The 15,700-nt window shown below is 37.0% G+C and overlaps 1 protein-coding gene across 1 annotated transcript in view; it reads right to left on the bottom strand.

The window, feature by feature from the left end:
• TMC1 (transmembrane channel like 1) overlaps positions 1-15,700 on the bottom strand; it is a gene marked incomplete at both ends in the record, with an annotated part of 121,683 nt that overhangs the window by 65,158 nt on the left and 40,825 nt on the right. Inside the window, 2 exons of the mRNA XM_080912910.1 lie at positions 4,889-4,970; positions 6,659-6,749. Coding sequence (XP_080769036.1) covers positions 4,889-4,970; positions 6,659-6,749 — 173 coding nt within the window. The remainder of the gene's footprint in view (positions 1-4,888; positions 4,971-6,658; positions 6,750-15,700) is intronic.

Below are 15,700 nucleotides of genomic sequence, written 5' to 3'. Positions count from 1 at the left end.
GTTATTGAATTACTTTTGCCTCAGGATTTAGACAGTATTTATGACAATTAAAATGGCCCTACATATACCCCAGAGACACTTCAACAAACAATAACGACACATGCACCACAATGTTCATAGCAGCCCTATTTATAATAGCCAGAAGCTGGGAAGAACCCAGATGTCCTTCAGTAGACGAATGGATGCAAAAATTGTGGTACATTTACACAATGGAGTACTACTCAGCTAGCAGAACCAATGTCTTAACCAAATTCTTAAGAAAATGGCTGCACCTAGAGAATATCATCCTGAGTGAAGTAACCCAGTCACAAAAGAACAGACATAATATGCAGTCACTGATAATTGGATACTAACCCCAGAAAGCTCTGAACACCCCCAGAAAAAACTCACAGGCTATATGAAGTTCAAGAAAAACAAAGGCCAAAAAAAAAAAAAAAAAAAAAAAAAAAAAAGAAAGAAAGAAAGAAAGAAAGAAAGAAAGAAAAAGACAGCCTCAGTTCTTCTTGGGAAAAAATATATGTACAGCACCCTCTCAGACTGTGGTACACCTGGACCTTAAATCACTAACAATCCAAGAGCTAAGAATAAAGCCTTGTGGCAATTTTTGGTATTCACCGATCATTATGCTTAATCTATACTTAACAAGAAATCGGTTTCTATGTTACATTATGTCCTACATGTACTTCATGCTTATGGTAACTAGTGGGATTTCAATGCATGCTATCAAACCTCTAAAACAATTAAGTACTGACAAAAATATTCGATAATGTTATGCCAAAATGCCTTTAAAAATCTGTATATGTATCCCTCTTTTTAAAAAAAATAAATAAATTGGTAAGAAAAAAATAAAATGGCTCTAAATATACATCTGACGCTGTAAACTGCATATTTATACACAGTGGCATTTTCAGCATTAACAGTTATAAGACCAAAATATCAGTCATCTCTGAAAAGTGTTGACAGTGCTGTGTCCTGCCATACCAACTCTTCAGCTGAGATTTAACTACATAAGTATAAGAACATGCATCTTATTACTATGAAAACTTGTTTCTACCTTTTATTTGTAAAAGTGTATATGCAACAAATAATTATTTTAAAACAATTTCTTAAACCAGACATAGTGACACACACCTTTAATCCTAGCAGAGATTAAGAGGCAAAGAGAAGATCTCTGAGTTTTAGGCCAGCCTTGTCTACAGAGTAAATTCCAGGAGAGCCAGGGCTACACAGAGAAACCTTGTTTTAACCCACCCCACAAAAAAAAAAAAAAAAAAAGGAATGGCATGTCTTATATGGCACATAAGCACATATCACTTACCATAATCCATGCCATTTTTATTTTCTAGTTTACATTTTATTGTCCTCTCTACCCAACTGCCCATAACATTAACACATGCCCAAGTAAACCAGTTTGGGCAGAGTTTTTTTGGTCCATCTTTGTCAGTAGTGATAGCGCTTAGAAAGATACACAGTACACAGCAGACTTTCGCTGAGCATTTTTGAAATTATTAGCCAATGCCAAGATCATTTTGAAAATAACATGACATATATGTTAAAATGGTCCTAACATTCAAAGTAATAAAATATTCTTTATGAAGCTCCTGTATAATTAAACTGTCACTTCTTCCAGAGAAAAGCATTCATGTTACTTTCATTATGAAATGTATTTTATAAATGTGGAACATATTTTGCCAACTTTATTCTAAAAAGAATTTGAGAATATAATTAAATAGGCACATGGTAAAAATCTGTACTCCATTTAAGTTTTGCAATAATGTTCACTCAAGAGCATAAATAATTTTACATGTTACTATACATCGAAGCTTCATTGTAAATTATACATAATGTATTGTTGGGCTGAAAATGGCTTTGTATAATAACCAAACCTAAAACATTCATATGAAGCGCTGGATATAACAATAGAGGACCAGAGATCAAAATAGACCTTCCAATGTGTACAGATGGCAGAGACAAAACGGCTTTCACCTTTAGAGAACAGATCCCATATTACATTGCTTTTTCTTCTCCATTCAGTTCAACCTCAAAGACCATCTTAGAAATATGCTTTTCCAGGCAGAGTAATGCCTATGAGATGGTAATTACATTCAATAGCTCAAGGAACACATTTGATGAGTTCTCCTTCAAACCATAATCTGAAAGAATGTGGCGTGCTTATGACTATAATAGTACACTGGATGCCACAGAATAGAATATGTCATGAAATAACATCCTCAGCATGAAGAACTGAGAAATAAAAAACACATTCCCTAGATACACTAACTATCCATGGATTCTGCAGCACACCTAATTCACTGACCTGGCAGAAGTGCTCGCCATGCAGAGAAAGCAAGCTTCTAAAATCTTGATCAGAGTAACCAGCTACATAGGCTGGCTCTGTATTATCTCTCTCTCAGGTGTACTACACTGTACTCAACCAACACTATGGCATTACTATGTACTAAGAAGGAAATGGACACCCCACAGATACATTAAAACCAGGTGAAGTGATGTTGGTGGAGTGGAGGTCCTGTGTCTCATTGAGTAAGTCACAGCTAAAGTGGTAGCTGAGAGAAGGCCATTTCTTCCCAGCTGAGGAGAAGGATCAGTCCCAGTGAAAAAAATAGGACAAACAGCAAATTATACGTGGAACAGAAAATAGTCCATACTTGGTTAACTGACCAGCTTAGCTGCTTCAAATTTACTGGAGAAAGAAGTGATGTAATAGAAGAAAATGTGAGCGTCTAGTAATGTCTGTGACACAATAGCTAGCTAGTGATTATGAGTGTGTGTGTATGAATAATTCATATAGTTTTTCATTTTCATATACATATATGTTCCACTCCTGTATACAATTATAATCAAGATAAATTCACCTTTGTTTATAAAACCCAAATCAACACAGCATTGCTACTGAATTAGGCTGAAAGCTATATGTTCTACTGTATTTTAAAAAGAAAAATATATTTCTTTGTTATGGTATATTTTCTACATATTTATAAAAACTGGCAAGTTTTTCATAATACATCTGACATCTGATCGAGAAGTGTAGTAAAGACCAGAGGGTTAAATCAACTTGCTGAAAGAAAGACAGACAATCTTTAGCAGAGTAAGAACTAATCCAACTTTTTTTCCCATGTAAATTGATCAAGGTTTTTTTTTTTGATATGTTTTATAATTTTTAAATCATATTAAACTCTTATTTTATTGTGTTCATGTCATGATGCAGATGTGTGAGTCAAAGGAAGCTCATGGATCTGGCTCCTTCCCTGTGGGTTCGGAAAAATGAACTCAGTTCATCAGAATTAGCAGTGTCTGCCCACTCACACATCCTACTGGCCCTTAAACAAGAGCTTAATGTTCCATATGTTCTGTTCTTCAGGGATAGATTATATTTTTCAGCAGTGTCATCGAAACCCAGGGATTTTATAATATAATTTTTTATGTCTATGAAACCCCTTCTATTAAAATCTGAAGTTAAATAGACCTTTAGAAAATACATCTGTGATTTGATTCATTGCATATTTGTTGAGTGCCAAGTAGGCTCTGTCTATAAACCAACAAAAACAACAACAACAACAACAAAAAAAAACCAAAATGAAAAAACTGCTTTTATGTTTATTAAGAAAAATAAGCATAAAGTGAAGTGATATTATATAAAATGATTATTAAAATGAAAAGGGAGAAACACTGAAGAGAAATCTGGCAAGAAAAGCATGCTATGAGGAACACATGGAGGGACATGAAAATCATGAGCTGATATATTTTAATTCACTGCCATTAATGACGCATTTAATGAAGGACCAAGGCCTGAGAGACAGCCACCTCTAAACAGGCCCAATCATGCTGGTGAAATAGGTATCAGCTGTTTTATCTTCCGTAACAATTATGCAATGTCATAGTTAGCCAGCAGGAAGGCCAGCTTCAGATCAGGATAGGCATGGATAGAAGCCATTTTCTTTGCCATGCCTGACAAAACTGTGATTTTTCCCCCACATATCCATTTTTCTCTACATATAATATTTTTACCGATGTGCTCTCTTATGCAGTATTTAAATTTTAGTTGCTTTATTCTATGCAAATGGAACTATATTAAACAAGCCTGTTTGTACACGCTGAGCATTGCACAGAATGACAGTTCTTTATGACATCTAGATAGCAGGTTCTTTGTGTTTACTCTTCTTCTAAGTTTGGATGTGAGCTACTAAGTCTTACTGTTTTTAAAAATGGTCCTTTGGTTCTCTCTAAAGTTCCAAAGAGTATGTGTTTACTGTATGTTATTCACTGCCTTCACAGAATTGGCAGTGTCCTGGGACACAATCTTACCTTTCCTGCCTGGGAGAGAAGTACTTTGCTTAGACTAAAACAAGAAAATGACATCTCCAGTGCTGTCCTTTATAAGTACTGGTACAATGACAGTTTGAATCTAAAATGCTCCCTACCCATATTGCTCAGAGGTCGGGGCATCGTTAGGAGGAGTAAGGTCTAGAGTAAGGAAGTTAAGTCATTCAGAGCCCAACACAGAAAATAGAACAGGACTAAGGCCCCTCCTTGCGTCTTGTTTTACATCCTCACTGGTTTTGTGCAGGGATCAGTCTACTTCTACCACACAATCCCAGGACTATGTATTGAGCCACCACTGAAACAGTAAGCCGAAATAAACATTCTATCATTTCAAGTCTATTAGCTCAGGTTTTCATCTCAGCAGCCAGCTGACTAACACACACTTTCACCAGGATGAAGTCAGGCTTTGCTTTGTTACTTGTGTTGGTAGTTTGGTTGGTTTTCAATTTCTCCAAGAGTCCCTACATGGGAAAGGGTCTGTGGAAAGCTTATGAGACTTTGTTCTCGGAGAGCTTTCCTTATCTAATTAGATCTGGTGAGTACTTACTTTCGATTGCCTTGATTTTGTTTTCCCACGGGACACAAGCAGCTTTGAAGTTCTCAAAATCACGGAGGAATTTTGCCCATTTCTGAAAGCAAAGTCAAATACTAGTAAAGCACAAACTTCTGTTTCTAAATATCTGTTCTCCCATTTCTCCAAATCATAAGAAAAAGTTACCAAATACTGCCGTTCTGTAAAACGGGATAACAGCAGAATTCACTTTATTCTCGATTTACCATATACCTTAATTTAACAAACAAACATTGATTGTCAGACATGCTTACAATCCCAGACTGTCCACACAAATAGCAATGTCAAGGACAGTCAGCAACATTGTCACATACTAGTTCCAGAACAAACAGAAAAAATATAAACACACACACACTCACTGATTCTATTTTAGAGGGACTACACTGACCACTCAGAGAGACCTGTATATTCTACCATACAAGACCTGTGTTAGTCAGGTGATTGCCGTAAACTTCGCTTTTAATATCCAATGCATGGGAAACTGATAGACTTATGAATAAGACACAGTATCTTCCTCATCTGATCTCCTAAAGTAGTTTGTGTGAATGTGGGTCATTTTAATTCATGATTATTGTTTACATGGGACACTTCATTTTGAGAAAGGACAATAGAAAACTGAATAGTAAGTGATGGTATCGCAGAAAAATGATGAATTCATTTTTCAAAGGTCTTCCTTCCACTTTACTCCACAGTGTCAGGTTATCTGTGGTTGAGAGGACAAAGGAGACATTGCAGTGAGGCAGCAAACTTTCCACATGTGTTCATTATGACAGGACAGTATGCGAGCTATGTAGACACAACTGTCTAAATCTACAGAACTCAAAACTAGGAATGGCCAAATGCCTATGTTCAATAGAATATGTGAATATGTAAATTGTGGCATCTTCATAAAATACATAATGCAATATTTTTAAACATGAACTGTAACCCCCATAGCAACAAGAGCTTTATCCCATGACTCCAATCATGCAATAAAAAGGCAAGAAACAAGCTTAGTCACATACAGAATGACTGAAGGCATTGAAAAGATAAAAGGCAAATAAAGTTAACTATTTAAATGCATTTAAATGAAAATGAAGATCTTCAGTTCCCTTACAAACCTTTCTCTCAATAGAATACACTTAGATACAGTTTGTACAGAATTTATAAATAGAGGCTAATAATACCTATGGAAGTACTTCCCTGCGAGAAGTGTGACTTTATAGAGAAATTCAGTGTTATGCTTGGCCACGGAAAGTGCATATAAAAGGAAGCTTCTTTCCTATATTTATCTAAAATCTGTGTTTGTATGAATGTATTATTTTCTCTTGTCTTCTTTCCAGTTTATAATTGATGTTCCTGACTGAAAAGGAAAAGGGTATGGGGTCAATTATTGAGTGATTGGCCCTTGAGTTTATAGACATTTAGAAAAGGCCTTGACCAGAGGCCCTAGAACCTTCAGAAAATAAAAATGGAGTCTTTTACACTTGGAAGTGGTAAAATCATGCACATTATAAATGACATAAAAGGTATAAATTATATAAATCAGTGTTTGCAACTATTTAAAATTTTCACTCTGTCTTAAAGGATAATCCTACCCCCCCTAATTTTAACACAAAAGCTATAGTTCATGCATTTACTATATGAGCCTTTGATATATGCAAACAAACAGTTAAAATTGGTTCTGCCCTCTCAGAACAGACACAGCGTTCTCTCTCTCTCGGGGTCACTGTGACACCGACCAGACTGAGTTATGAAAATGCTTACCTTAGCCATCATCATCTTAAATGCAAACCACTTCTTTCCTTTCCCTTTCCCAAGAGCTCCTTCATTTTCACTCACAAATTTCTTTGCTTCCCTGTAACAAGAAAAAAGAAAGAAAGAAAGAAAGAAAGAAAGAAAGAAAGAAAGAAAGAAAGAAAGAAAAGAGGGAGGCAGACATGTTTTAGGAGATGTTTAATTTTTTTTTTTTTTTTAGGTTTTCTATCTTCCTCTGCGCTCTCCATACCCATAGCTATTGAATCTACATTATATTTTATAACCTACAGACCTTTCATTGTTAATGTAGATGTTATGTAGCATATTGAACATATTCCTTTATTCCTCACACACCCTGGTTTGCACCCTTCCTTCCCATATACCCCTTCTGAAAACCTACGCAGTGACACTTCTACATTCATACCAAATATTCAAGAATGACTTTAGCATCTTTGTAAAAGTCTATAACCCAGCAACATTTAATGTATGTTTAATGTGCTATTAATTCTGACCAGGAAGAGTAACATATTTTAGTCTCACTTATTAATCACCCGGAGTCATCAGAAGGAAGGGATTTTGTGCCAGCTGTCAAAACAGAGAATCCTAGTCCTTCTCATTTCCAATCTATAGAAAATGAAACCTAAAGTTTATGTCATATTCTGGAAATCTGGTTTTTTTTTCTTTTTTTCCCCTTTTAAAAAAAGATTCCTTTAAAGTAAATAATGAAAAATACAAAAACAAGAAAGAGTTGAGGACAAATTGACCTGGTATTTAGTTTCATGAGAGCACTTATTGCTTAAAGCACTAAAGTCACACTCCAAAACATATGGAGTTGAAGAAAACGAGAGAACGAGAGTTTAGGTCTAAAATTCAGAAAGAAATTTAAATTTAAACTTTAAATATAGTGTGATTTTAATTTTTTTAACTTTAAATTTTAATCATGTCTTTTAAACAGCAATATATTTTCAGTAATCATATCGGTGCCCATTAAAAGGTAGACTGATTTATTAAAATGTAGAATGTGAGCATGTTACATATGTGGTTTTGATTGTTATTGGGTATGGAATGCTTGTTCCTCTCATCCCATCCTGTAAGTATAATCCACAGAGTGACAGCTATGGAGTGGTCACTTCAGGAGCTCTAGTCCTGAGTCACAGAACAAGACTGTGTTCTAACAAGGACACATTCAAAAGAGCTGTGGTCTGAGACATACATCAATGGTCAATTTTGTGTTTGTCCAAATGTCATAAAATACATGTGCACAAACCCCATGCTGACAATGCCACAGGTAATTCCATTTTGTGAGTACCACACTATCTGGCATCAACTACAATATCATATACACAAATGACAATTAGGTTGTGAAAGGAGAACCCTTAGATGGTTAAAGAGGTTGCTATCCTCTGTCCACCATGTAAGGACAGGAGAAGTTAATAAGGGCACGAGACTAGTTGTCTACCTGCAGCTGGGACTCTGTAAGCACCCTCACTACAGATATCCAACTAGCATGCTTGTTGCTTTTGCCACCCGGTCTAAATTCTATCAATTCTACCCGGCTAACATTCTCGAGTTCTTGATGTCCGTTCCAGGAAAAGAACTTTGAAATTTGAGGTGGCTCTGGCTTCTCTAGGGGCCCAGAGAACATGTGACTCGTGAGGACAATTCATGGAGCTTGCAATTCTGCAGTTCAATGTGATAGTCAGTTCAGTGGCCCCTAAATGTGAGGTTTTCCAAATGAAACCCTTCAGGCTTGACTATGTGAACTCACTACCATGCAGAGGAAGTCTTTTAAGATGAAGGAAAGAAAAAGATTTTTATAGATGTTCCTAAGTAAACATGCTAAGCACAGACTCTTGTAATATACAGTGATCAAAAAACTACCAAACACTAGCTACCTCATCAGAGATAGGAATGGTCTTTCCTTACACACCAGAGAGAAAGGGCCCATATAGGATCTGGCATACAAACACACTCACCATGGTGAAATCTCTACAGTCAGGAAACAACATTTAAAATTATTCATGAACATCAGGCCATTTGTTTGGCCTGTGTTATTGCTCTTGACCATGGAAGATACTCAATAAAAAGATGTAAAGTTGACTGCAAAATTGGATTTAGTGATTTTATGTTCCACATTCACAAACATTAAAGATATTCATTCCCAGATCTTAGATCATGCTCTTTATAATCATTCTCTGAGATTTAATTGGCAATGCCCTAGAAATGGCAGAGAGTTAACTATGTTAGCTATACCAAACACTGATATTCAGCATGACCTCTGGGTTGAAAAGATTGATTGAAAAATAATATCAAAAGCAGTTATATTTTAAATACTTAGCAGTGTAAGATACTATAAACTGAGATCTCATGAATCAGTTTTTAGGCCCTTGCGACAAAGCAAGCATTGAATTGAAGCACCGTTTGTTGTGGAAATGTTAAGCCCAGAACAGGGGCAGTTCTTAGAACATACTTTGTAAAATGCTAAACCAGAGGCTCTGTACAGATGAGGTTCTGCTTGTTCTAAGCAGCCTCTGTGCTCTGACTCCATGACCTTGCCCATGCTTATGATGTTTTCTGTCCCCATGGTCATGATTGGTGCTTTTCAGATGTAAACGCCCATCCTCAGGACCCAGCTTACCTGGTCAGAACATGTTACTGCAGGGCCTTTAACAGGCCAGTATTTCCCAACCAACAATGTCTCAACAGTTCCTTTACCCCTTTCCAAGAGGTTTGCAGGAATATGTGATCTGAATGCTGTGAGTATTGCAACCATAACATTGCTTATTTCCTAACACTAAAATTTGTTCTAATGTGATTGATATATACCACAGACCAATTTGAACAAAACATGAATCTTGACTCTGCTTGCTTGCATTTTTATTCATCAGAGATATTGAGTGAGTATAAAAAATCATATTCATCGGTGCCAAAAAGCATCAGGAATGTGCAGAAGGCAAATAGCTCATCTCACTGCCTCACTTGAAGTATCAGAGAAGCCACACCCACTCGTTGTCAAGGTGACTTCCCCTCACACTTCTCAATTCACAAACAGCAATCATTTAAAAAACCAAAAACAAAAACAAACAAACAAAAAAAAAACTTCCCCAAGTCCTTCTTAAAGCGACATGCTGCATGTACTGTAGAGCTCTTCTATTTTAAAACCTGTGTTAAATGTTAATGTTATTTTTCTTAATTTTTTCCTTTTGTTTCTAATGTGTCACTAGAAATGTTTCTGAATAATTGCATTCCATCCGTGTTCCCTATAAAACTCATTGCACTTATTGTTCAAGTTCATATACTGAAGACAGCTTTTAGAGGAACTCATCTCTTGTATCATAACAGAACTGACTATAATTCAAATATATGGCATTAAAATTTCTAAATCTTAAAATACACACATATATCACATCATTGTTATAATAAATCCATATAGAGAACAAAATATTATTGGTCATCAAATCAGAATTTTTTTATTTAACTGTAACAAAATGACTAATTCATAAGTACTGTACTACCAATGGTAAACTTTATGTGCTGTGCAAACCTTTGGATTTCCAAAACCCCTTTTCCTGGGGATGCTTTTCCTCTAGCTGTGTAATAAGGTAAAGAGAAAAATAAACAAGCAAACACACCAAGAGTAGAGGGGCACTGGAAACATTGCATCCTTTTTAGAACACCTAGAAGGTAAACTTTTAAAAACCAGTTATGTATGTTTCTACTGGAAAAATGTTTTCTGTGGGAAAAGGAAGCCAAGAGCTCACCCATGGGGAAAGAGTTCAATGTGGACCTCCATCGGATTGCTTCAGCTTCCTCAGTTGCGCTCTGCTCAGTGTTTATAGGGCCCTGGTTTAATGATGCTACCTTTGTCTCCTCTCTCAGGCTATTCCAGCCCCTTCTACTGGCTGTTGCTTATCCATCTGATGCTTCTCTCTGCTATTCTATTTGTTCATTTGTTTTTCTTGCTGGATACTTCTCAATCATTCAAAACCAAAAAAGTTAACCTTTCAGATGCTTTTCTTAGATAGAAAGAACACATATCTAGGATTGTAGACGCTTAATTTTAATTATGAATTTTATTCTGTTTACCCTGCTGAATTTAGAATATTTTCTATATGAATAGACCATTAACAAACATGCATATTTTTTTTATCTAAACAGCCAGAAGTATAAGAAAATAGTTATTCTACTCGATTTTCAGGCCAAGGTTTTTAATAGTGTGAACAGATAATTATGCTAATTTTATGAATTGATGAACATCAAATCATAAAACTTCAGAGAGAAGCAAGTGAGTATTACAGTCCAACTATAATGATTAAAAAATTAATTCCAAATTCATTTAATAATATGGGACCATATTTGTCTGACACTAATAAGGATGTTATTAGTTATTAAAGCTACACTAAATTTGTTTGAATATTTAAAAGCTTTTACTATTTCTATTGTTAGTTACTGATAGTTTTCTTGACCTCAAGTGTGGTATTAGGTTTGTCTTTCCGATACCATCTGTGGTTATCTGACTGTAAAATGTCCCCCAAAGCTCATGCATCAAATGCTTGCCCCAAGCTGATGGTGGTGTTTGATTAGGTTGTAGAACCTTTTGAAGATGTAGCCTTATTGAGGGAAGTATAACACTGGGGAAGGCTTTAAGATTTTATAGCATGATGCAGCTTTCTGCTCTGTTTTCTGTGTATAGATGAAGATGTAATCAGCCAGTTTCCTGTTTGCTCAGATCCTTTTCCTGCCTGTTCCATGGCTTCTTTAGGAAGATGTGCTCATCCCTCGAGAACCTAAAACTGTAGGCCAAAATGAATCCTTTCTTCTTTCAGTAGCTCTTGACTGTAGCTTATCACAGCCACAGAAGAATTAATTAATCCAGACACTATCCTATCCTGTCCTGTCTGGTTTTCACAGGAAGTCCGGACTACTGGGTACTACATAAACTAACATAAGTTTCCCTTTCTCCTAATGCCCTGCTCTTTTATTTTTGTTTCTAGCACACACACACACACACACACACACACATACACACACACACACACACACGCAACAACAACAACAACAAAAGAATCAAAGAACAGCAAAGTGCGCTTAATCCCTAGCTCCTAATATCACTAGATATGTAAATAAGATAGACTTAATTTGTGAAAAATCTTGGGGATCCTTTTAAAACAGAGCCAGAGTTAGCTGAGAAATACTGTTTGTGAAGAAGTGCTCCTTCACCTTCCCTGGGATCTGATGTCTGTAGATACAAAAAAAAAGCATGATTGTTTCTTTACGGTCCAGAAGAGGGGACATGCCTGTATATAGGGATATAGTGAAACAGCTTTCCTTAACATTGTGTTTATGGATGACCTTTGCAATGAACCAGTACAGCTTCAGCAAGAAGAAAACAAGTGCCTGCCAATCATGTGCTCCCTGATAACAGATTTCTTAACCAAAACAGCATCTTGCACTATGCAGTTAGATACAAGGTACAAAAGGAAAATGCACAAATTTGGAAACACAGTGTCCTTCACAGTAGGATACCTGGGTAAATACCAGAAAGCAGGAGGGAAAGTCATTATAAATCAAAACTCAAGGAAACATCTTTATCTTTTTTCCTTCAGTCAATCCACTTTCTTAGCTCTGTGTAGTTATCTAGATAATTTAAAGACTCTTTGCTATATAGTTAAAAATAAAATTAACCTTCACTTGTAAACCTTGACTATCTGCAGATTGCAAACCACCTGAATGTCTGACTGAAAGATATGTGCTACCCTCTTGAATTGCTTTCAACAAATGCCATCTACCAAGACTGTAATCTGGTCTCTGGGTCTCAGAGCTCTGGTACAGTGTGCACTGTACTCTGCGCTGTAACCCCAGACCTGGGGATGAATAATTGAGTATGGTCTACTTAATGACAATAATACCTGGCCTCATCATTCATTAATCAATCCCCTGTGATAGTAATTAGAATAATACGGTTTCATGGGCTTTCAAGAATGCTTTCACAGTTAGCTGAAAGACCACACTTTGGCCTAACTAACAAAACAGATAATTTACCTACAGCATATGATACAACCCTGAGTGCACGGAAAAGTCGGGGCATGCTCTTCTGCCTTTGACACATTCTCAGCCCTGAAACATGCCCCCATTTGATAAGGTTAACGTGACTTTTCTTTCCTCTTGTTTTCAGTCTGATGGTCTAGTGAAGCAACCAATTTCTTGCTCAGTCAGACAAATGAGAGACATTTCAAAATTGGTGCTTAGGCTAGTAAGTATAATCAAAAATTTTGTTCAGGAATACTTCACGGTAAAGTAATAAGAAAATGAAACATCTTTTGATAATACAGTACTGAAAGTTCAAAACTAATTAACCAAATTATCTGCAAAACTTAGACTTTTCTGAAATATTGCTGAGAAATTAAAACAGAATTACAGAAATAAGAAGTTATTTTCATGTAAAGACCATAGACTTCCTATAACATATCTCCACAATTAGGCAGGTATAATTACATCAGTTATTCTAATATTTGAAGTAATGAGTCAATAACAAAGATAACCAAGACGTTCAATTCCTTTTTCTACAAAGTAGAATGAGGGAGGGTACTTTTCATATCTTTTAAAGGCAACAGAAGATGCTGAATTTAGTTCATGTGCACTATAAAATAGTTAACTGTGATTAATGGCCCTTTACTAACATGGCTGTCTTTCATTCCAACTTTAGGAAATTGATCTGGGGTACATAAGAAAGCATGTGACATACAAGAGAATGCCAATACTTCTGATTGAGTAGGCTAACACTGGTGGGAACGTTGCATGGCAGTTGAGCCATGGATTCTGGATTTCCTGAACCTTCGCCTTACTGTATGATCCTTAAGAGTTCTCAGCTGGAACTTCAAATCACTTAAGCCACATTCTCTGGGAATGAGATGAAGCTAAGGATATCTTTGCAGTGTCCTGTACAATTCCAATATATACGTTAGAGGCAAAACCTGGCACTGAATCGAATATCCTTGGCTGAGACTACCTTTAAGAGGTCTTTAACTTTCAGAGAGTTGAGCTGAAAGGCTGCTGGATGTGTCATTGTTTTGATGTGCCAGCAGGTAAGCAGTACTCTGCCTATTCTGAGTCTTTTCATTACATTTGTGAATACATTTATTTTCATATCCCTGGTTCACTATCTCACACCTCTTAAGAGAAAGAATTTAACAGCTGATAGCATGAAGCAAAATAAAAAGAAACGATCATTCCTATCCACTTATATAGCTTATAAGCTTGTATAGCCTGCTTATTTGAGTGTACTTTAAAATAAATATATATTTCAGACTATCCTTGTGAGAGATGAAAGAGCAGCAACTGGAGACTGGAGTATCAAGGGTCTGGCTACTGTGTATAACTATGTTAAGAAGCATTCTGCTGTTCACAGGGTTTCAGTTCTGGTTTCAGTTTCCATGTTAGCCTCTAACTCCGCTTCTGACCTCTTCTGGCTTCCGTGGGCACTTGCACCCACATGTGTCTTAGTCATGGTTTCTATGGCTCTGAAGAGACACTATGACCAAGGCAACTCTTATAAAGAACAACATTTCATTGAGGCTGGTTTATACGACCTGAGGTTTAGTGGATTTTTATCATGGCAGGAAGCAAGGAATGCAGACAGACATGGAGTTAAAGAAGATGTAAATCTCTCAGATTGGCATGGATTGGCAGACAGCAGGAAGAGAGGGTGACCCAGAATCTGGCTTGAACGTCTGTAACCTCAAAGCTCATCCGCAGTTACACACTTCCTCCCATGGCAACACCTCCTCAGAGTGCCATTCTCTATGAGCATATGGGGGCCATTTTCATTCAAGCCACAAAACATGCCTGGTTTTGTTGTTTTGTTTTATTTTGTTCTCTCTCTCTCTCTCTCTCTCTCTCTCTCTCTCTCTCTCTCTCTCTCTCTCTCTCTCTCTCGCTCTCTCTCAGCAAGACATTTTTTTAATGATTAGAGCAGAAAAAAATAGAAACTGTTTGTACCTGGACAGCATAAAGAATGGAACATGACCAGGACAGGTTGGAGTTCTGGTAAAGGAGAAAGCCTATACCCAAACACCCATGGTGTGCAAACAGAAGGTGTGAGAGGCCTATGCTTGAGGGCTTTTAACCTCAGCTTACTAGCCTAATCCTGTTCTCTTCTTTAGTAAACTGTCTCTATTTCTACTGATAACCATGGGTCATTGTTGCAGCCTCTGTCCCCGGATTCAAGTGTTTGGAGTTCAATGCTTTCTGAACTCAAGCTACGACCTGGAACTACCCATGTTTTTCTCTTTCTTTATGTTTATCTCTTTTTTTGATATTTGTCAAAATCCTTACTATGATTCCTTAATATTTCTCTGAAGAGCTCCACCTGCTGCCCCCTTCCTTTAATTATGCACTGGCTTGATGATCTTTATTGCTGAACACACTTTCTCTCCCCCATCCTAACCCAAGGGCAAGTGAGCATCACAGGTTGCCTGACCTGTTGTTTTTCTCTGAAACTCTAATTGAACTGTCCTCAAGCATTCCCCTTAGTTCATTTTTAAATGAGACTAAGAACCTAAAAGGGAATTCCAAGTCCCCAATAGAACCACACTTCTTAAAACTTTTACTAGCAACATTTGAGTGTTCTACCATTCTTCAGGACAATCTTCCTAGTCGGGCTTTCATCTTCAGGGCTTCTGATGGGTCTCCTTGCAAAGGCTTAGCACAGCCAGGCTCACTGACTATTGCAGCCTATTGACTTCCCTCCTAGAAAGAGTCCTCAGGTAGGTTTGTGAGTTCAATTCGGCCCTAGCAAGATTTGGCCTTGAGATTTCTGGAAAGCAGATAGATGGTATATGTTGGAAATGGGAAGGGCAGAATGATCTAAGCAACTATAAGGAAGCCTTAGTTCATGCTGGATAAAGCTAACCAGGTGTGGATTGTTTGGGGGAGGAGCATCTCCACCACTGTAAGTAAGCTATGAGGAAACCCAGGAAACCCATGGGTTCTCCACAGTGAGCTTTGGTGGAACTGTGTCTCTGCTCATCATTGAGACTTTAGGAAGAGGAA

The sequence above is a fragment of the Micromys minutus genome (genome assembly GCF_963924665.1).
Source record: "Micromys minutus genome assembly, chromosome: 2".
NCBI classification, from domain to species: domain Eukaryota; kingdom Metazoa; phylum Chordata; class Mammalia; order Rodentia; family Muridae; genus Micromys; species Micromys minutus.
This window is presented reverse-complemented; position numbering and strand designations above follow the sequence as displayed.